The sequence below is a fragment of the Rhinopithecus roxellana genome, chromosome 11 (assembly GCF_007565055.1).
Source record: "Rhinopithecus roxellana isolate Shanxi Qingling chromosome 11, ASM756505v1, whole genome shotgun sequence".
In the NCBI taxonomy this organism is placed as follows: domain Eukaryota; kingdom Metazoa; phylum Chordata; class Mammalia; order Primates; family Cercopithecidae; genus Rhinopithecus; species Rhinopithecus roxellana.
Genome location: NC_044559.1, coordinates 25,631,365 through 25,637,436, shown reverse-complemented (window position 1 = coordinate 25,637,436; position 6,072 = coordinate 25,631,365). Strand labels below are relative to the sequence as shown.

The window sequence follows — 6,072 nt, the reverse complement described above, 5'->3', positions numbered from 1 at the left end:
TATTCAGTACAATAACATATAGCATGGGTTTGTAGCCAGGAGTAATGAGTTATGGCTTATAGTGTAAGTATGTAGTAGGTTATGCTTCTAGGTTTCTATGATGTTCACTCAAGGACCAAACTGCCTAATGAGGCATCTCTCTCATAAGGTGCCCTACAGTTAAGCGATGTCTGCATGACTATCATGGGCAAGGATAAACCTGAATTTATTGATGGTCACTTTATTTATGGTTACTGTAGCACTCTGTGCAAGTGTTATAAATTTCTAGAGGTGCTTTCCTAGGGATAACAGCTACGCTGCTATATGGATTAAAACAAGGGCAAGATTTCGGAAATGTCGCATTTGGGCCAGACAAATCAACTGTTCTTGCAGCAGCAGCAGCAGCAGCAGCAGCAGCAGCAGCAGCAGAGGGAAACGCAGACAAGGCGAAGGCGCCCGAAGGCGACCACGTGGACCACTGCCACAGCACGCTAGGTCAGCCCAGAAGTCTTCTCCCGCCTCTTCCCAAGGGCATCTTCCGCATCCGGTTAGGGGTCGCCATCGCGAGACGCCACGCGTGCGCAGGGCTCGGCCGCCCAATCAGGAGCGAGCTGTGGCCTTACGCCTGCGCAGAGGGGAGACGCGAGCGCCGCGTGGACGCTGACCTCGGTCTGCGCCTGCGCCTTGGTTTCTTCCAGGCGATTGGTTCCCATCTCTGAGGGGGACGCCTCACTTCAGTTTTCACTTTCTTTTTTTGCCCCCTCTGCCCTTTTCTTTTCCTTTGGCCGCGAGGTTTTACTTCCGGTGGCTAGCGCCGGTCAGCGAGAAAGTCGACATGTTCTCCCAGGCTGCCTGGCGTCTCGGGGTTGCCTCTCGCCTGAGACCCTGACGGGAGACAGAGCGCAGACAGGCGTGGCGTCCCTGTCAGCGCCCGCGGCGAGAACCCCGGGGCCGGGGCTGACGGCGTGCCCCTGAGAGGGCTCCCTGTGGGAGCGCGGAGCCGGCGACTGGTGCTTCCCACGTGCGCAGGTGTCGCGAGGGCCGGGGAGGACGCAGAGCACGGCCGGGAGAAGCATGGGAAGGAGGCCGAGCCGGGATCTCAGGTCCTCGGGGGCGGCGACCAAGCCAAGCACGGGTAAGTCCCTCCCCGGCCTGGGCGCCCGGGAACCCTGCGAGGAGGACGGCGGTCTCCGAGGCTGAGCGCTCGGGCAGCTGCCGGGGCTTGGCTGCGAGGGTCGGCGCGTTCTCATCTTTTGCGGCGCTCCAGGTGAGGGGGTGGGAGGGGTCGGCGCCTTCTAGATGACTCGACCTTCTGTCCTGCGCTACAACTTGTGGCCGCGCTCGGTGTCGGCGGCAGAGAGATCGTAACCGTGTCGTCCTGCCCCTTTTTGAGGAGTTTCCTTTGCGTCGCCTGTCAGGGGACAGCTTCGTCCTCAGGGATGTGATGATAAGTTCTTGGCTGAAGTTTCCGTCTTCGGGTTTGTACCGGCTGGGAAATCATTTCCTGCGGGTTGTGTGTGAAGCCTGCTGCTACTCCAGACTTCATGGCAATGCGCCACTTTTTCTTTATAGGGTAAAACAGGTCTCTCCGCAGGGAGGGTCGTTTTAGCAGCAAACCCAAGCCGTGCATGAGCGTTGGGATAACTTGGTCCGAGCAACTCAAAAGTTAGTCTGAAGGCGGCGCCAAGCAGCGTTTCGTGGGAGAACTGGGTTGATGACTCTGAAATTTTGAGGAAGATTACTCTGGGAATTCTCAAGTTTCTCTTAATCGCTTACTCTTCCTTATTCTCCCTGTAAGGTAAAATTAGAATAGTAAAGTGTATGAACGTGTATCCAAAACTTAAATATGTGGCCTACAAGTGTATGATATTATTGGAATAGCTTCCGCCATCCGAGAGTCTACAGTGTTCCCTGAATAAAACTAGGGGTGAGCCTGGCGGTAATCCTGCCTAGGAGATTTATAACAAAGCAGTGTCCCCTAACGGTGCAAGAATACCCTTGTGTTGAAAAACTGCTTTATAGGAATGGCTGGCTGTATGCAGTATGTCCAGTACTGTACATCAATAAATAACTAAGCCAGGCCAGAAAAAGGGTGACAGAAGGTCCACAATTACTTTAAGGAAGACAAAGACGGTATATGCGAAATTTTGTGTATACAGAACATTTGCCCAAATGTAACTAATTTTCTTTAAAGGGAGATTATAAGCATCATCTGTGGTCCAAACATGGTAGTTAAAATGGGTTAAAATCGGTGAAGTGCCTAAGAACTTGACTGAGACATGGTGTTTGTTAAATACAATATAATATCTATTTAGTAAAAATAGATCGATATGGCATGTACTTATCAAGTGAATCTTCTTCTGTTGGTAGACATTCAAGTTATTTTCAAGATATCCCTATAACTGACAATACTGCAGTGATTATCTCTTGCCATTATAGACAGTGCTTCAGGTGGTCATGATAGTATTTCTGTAGAATTGATTCTTTATGCGAGTGCTGGGTAATAATGTTGCTAAATTGCCCTGAAATGATTGTACCTTTTTATGTTCACTCGCTCAAAAGATGTGTTTTTATTCCATGCTAGCCAGCACTGGATGATAATGGTATTTTTAAAATATCTTAGCCACCTAGTAATTGAAAGTAGCATTCTGTTTAAATTTTTATCTTCCTTGGCGAATACAAAAGTTAAGTCTTTTTAGCCAGGTCATATCATTTCCTGATGTTTTTATTGGGTCTGAGCTCTCTTTTCTTTCGCCCATGTAACTGTTGCCATAGAATTTAATTATCATAATTTTATAATATATTTTGGTACTTTCTTTTGAAAAAGAGCTTTGGGGGTTTTTTTTGGTTTTTGTGGTTTTTTTTGCATTTTTTTTCTTCCAGAAGAAATTAGAACTTTTTTAAGTCCTATAGAAAATCTTGGGATATTGTTTGTGATGGTGTTGAATTTATAATTTGAAGAGACATTCATTTGAGTTTTTCCTTCTAGGAGAATATATACATCTCCCTTTTTCTTCTTTAAAAATTTTTATTGTGAAATATGCCGTTAATATGTACTGACAAAGTGTATCTGTAATAAATACGCTTTTTTGTCAGTACATGTTAATGGCATCTTTCATAACAAAAATTAATAAAAGCTTAATTTAAAAGCTTTAGAAACTTTAATTAGTTTAGAAACCTTTTGTGTGTTTCTACCCCAGGAGGAATGCGTTCCCTGCCCCCATTACAATGGCCATTATTAATTTCGTGTTAATTATTCCTTTGCCTTTTTAAACAGTTTTATCACCTATATAAGTATCCTTAACTATCATTGTTTACTCTTACCTGTTTTTGAACCTCAGTTGAATAAAGTCATATTCTGTATTCTATGGGTTACTTTTTTAAGCATTGTGTTTCTGAGATGCACTCATGTTAAAGCACGTGCCTGTAGTTTAGCAATTTAGAAACTTTGTTCCCAGGACCCCTTTACACTTTTAAGAACCATTGAGGGGGCCAGGCATGGTGGCTCCTGCCTGTAATCCCAGCACTTTGGGAGGCCAAGGCAGGTGGATCACTTGAGGTCAGGAGTTAGGGACCAGCCAGGCCAACATGGTGAAACACCATCTCTACTAAAAATACAAAAATTAGCTGGACGTGGTGGTGGCAGGTGCCAGTAGTCCCAGCTACTCGGGAGGCTGAGACAAAAAAATCACTTGAACCTGGGAGACAGGTTGCAGTGAGCCAAGGCTGTGCCACTCTACTGCTTGACAGAGTGAGACTCCGTCTCAGAAAACCACTGAAGATCCCAAAGATCTTTTGTTTATTGGATTATATCAATTGATAATTACCATATTAGATATTAAAACTGATCAACTTGGAATGTATGTTTATTTATTGATACCTTTAAATATAATAACCCGTTACATCTTAACATATTTTATCCCCCCAAAATTAGTGATAAGAATGGGATTTTTGTACATTTTTGCAAATATGCTGAATGTCGCCTTTAATGACTAGAGTCTCATCTGCTTTTGTATTCATTGTGTTGCCATGTATTATTTTAGTTGAAGTACATGAAGGAAATCCAGCCTCATTCAGCTGAATAGTTAGAAAAGAGACAAATATTTTAATCTTTTCAGATGATTATGTTCTTTTTTGATACTTATCAAAACCTAACAGTTTTGTGTTTTTGTTTCTGTTTTGTTTTTTAGGACAGTGTCTTGCTCTGTTGCCCAGGCTAGAGTGCAGTGATGTGATCGTAGCTCACTACAGCCTCCAATTCCTGGGCTCAGACAATCCTGCCTCAGCCTCCTGAGTAATAGGACTACAGGCACACACTACCAGGCCCAGCTAATTTTTAATTTTTTTTTTTTGTAGAGACGGAGTCTTGCTATGTTGCCCGAGCTAGTCTCGAACTGCTGGCCTCTAGCAGTCCTGCCTCAGCCTCCCAAAGCACTGGGACTATAACATCCAGCCCCTAACAATTTGTTAAACGTTAGCTGCAGTGTAGAATTGGAAATCATATGAATGAACTTCTCGTGCTCTAACATTAAAATCCAGTGGCCTGCCTTGCACATTCAAGGGCTCTTTTACCTACACCTGGGTCATTTGGAAAATATTGGTTCACTGAATTATGCAGCTCTTTCACATGATGACACATTTCATTATATAATTTCAGAAAATTGGTTGGGTGTGTGGGCTCATGCCTGTGATCCTAGCACTTTGGGAAGTCGAGCTGGGAGGACTGCTTGAGCCAGGTTTGAGACCAGCCTGGGCAACATGATGGGACCCCATCTTTACAAAAAAAAAAACAAAAAAAATTAGCTGAGCGTGGTAGCACACACCCGTGGTCCCAGCTACTTGGGAGGCTGAGGTGGAAGGATTGCTTGAGCCCAGGAGGTTGATATTTCAGTGAGCCATGATCATGCCACTGCACTCCATCCTGGGTGACAGAGCAAGACCCTGTCTCCTTTAAAAAGTACAACCTTTGGAATGGCTTTTATTGAAGATCTATTGATGATGAATACTCAGTTTTTGTTCACCTGAAAATGTCTTTATTTTGCAGCCATTCTTGAACGATGTTTTTGCTGAATACAAAAGTTGGCAATTGTTTTCTTTCAGCATGATGAAGCTGTTATTCTTCTGTCTTCTGGCTTTCATTATTGCTATTGAAAAGTCACCTATCTGTCTTATCAATTCATTTTGTTCTGACTGCCTTGGGGGTTCTTTTGTTGTTTGTTTTGGTCTTTAGCTTTTTGCTGTTTTGCTGTTAACAAACAGCAAATGCCTGGCCCACGCCTGTAATCCCAGAACTTTGGGAGGCCGAGGCAGGCGGATCACGAGGTCAAGAGTTCGAGACCAGCCTGGCCAATATGGTGAAACTCTGTCTCTACTAAAAATACAAAAATTATCTGGGCATGGGGGTGCGCACCTGTAGTCCTAGCTACTCGGGAGACTGAGGCAGAAGAATTGCTTGAACCGGGAAGGCAGAGGTTGCAGTGAGCAGAGATCACACCACTGCACTCCAGCCTGGGCGACAGAGCAAGACCCCATCTCAAAAAAAAAACATGTATATATCTTGCTTGAGATTGTCTTCTTAAATCTGTAAATTGGAGGTGTTTTTAAATGTGTTTATTCATAATTTATTAAATGTGAATTTCCATCTATGTTTTATTTATTTTGATGTATAAATACATTTTTTTATTATCTACATAGTAGGTATTCTCTTCTGGTCTTTTACTCTTCTTTCACTTTGTTTCCCACAGCTTCCCCAACAGACATATGTTGCCAAACTTGTGGATTTTTGATAATTTTTGATAATTGTGGATATTTGATAAGTTAAAAGTAAAACTGAATCTCTGGAGCTGGTCTTTTGGAAGAGTGGGTAGAGTTTTTGACTACTCTTTTCATTTTCTTCATCATTACTGGTTTATTTAAATGTTTCTTCCATTTAGACCAATGTTGGTAAATTATACTTTTGTAGTTTTCGGATTTATTGATATAAATTATACTTGGTTATTTATAATTTTAGAAATATCTTACTTGTATTTGTGGTTATATCATCTTTGTTTTCAATATTTAATTTTTTCATTTTTTATTGTTTATATTTGCTAA

The 6,072-nt window shown here is 43.1% G+C and overlaps 1 protein-coding gene across 8 annotated transcripts in view; it reads left to right on the top strand.

Moving 5' to 3' along the window:
• The first annotated feature begins 730 nt into the window (after positions 1–730).
• TASOR2 (transcription activation suppressor family member 2) overlaps positions 731–6,072 on the top strand; it is an 80,461-nt gene continuing 75,119 nt past the window's right edge. For 3 of the 8 annotated variants that reach the window (XM_010366497.2, XM_030940604.1, XM_030940597.1), the window contains exon 1: positions 731–1,114. Coding sequence is in view for 1 of the 8 variants with exons in the window: in XM_030940597.1 (XP_030796457.1) it covers positions 1,054–1,114 (61 nt within the window). In the remaining 7 variants the exon portion in view is untranslated. The remainder of the gene's footprint in view (positions 1,115–6,072) is intronic. The other 5 variants (XM_030940602.1, XM_030940605.1, XM_030940603.1 and 2 more) reach the window with 3 other exon arrangements.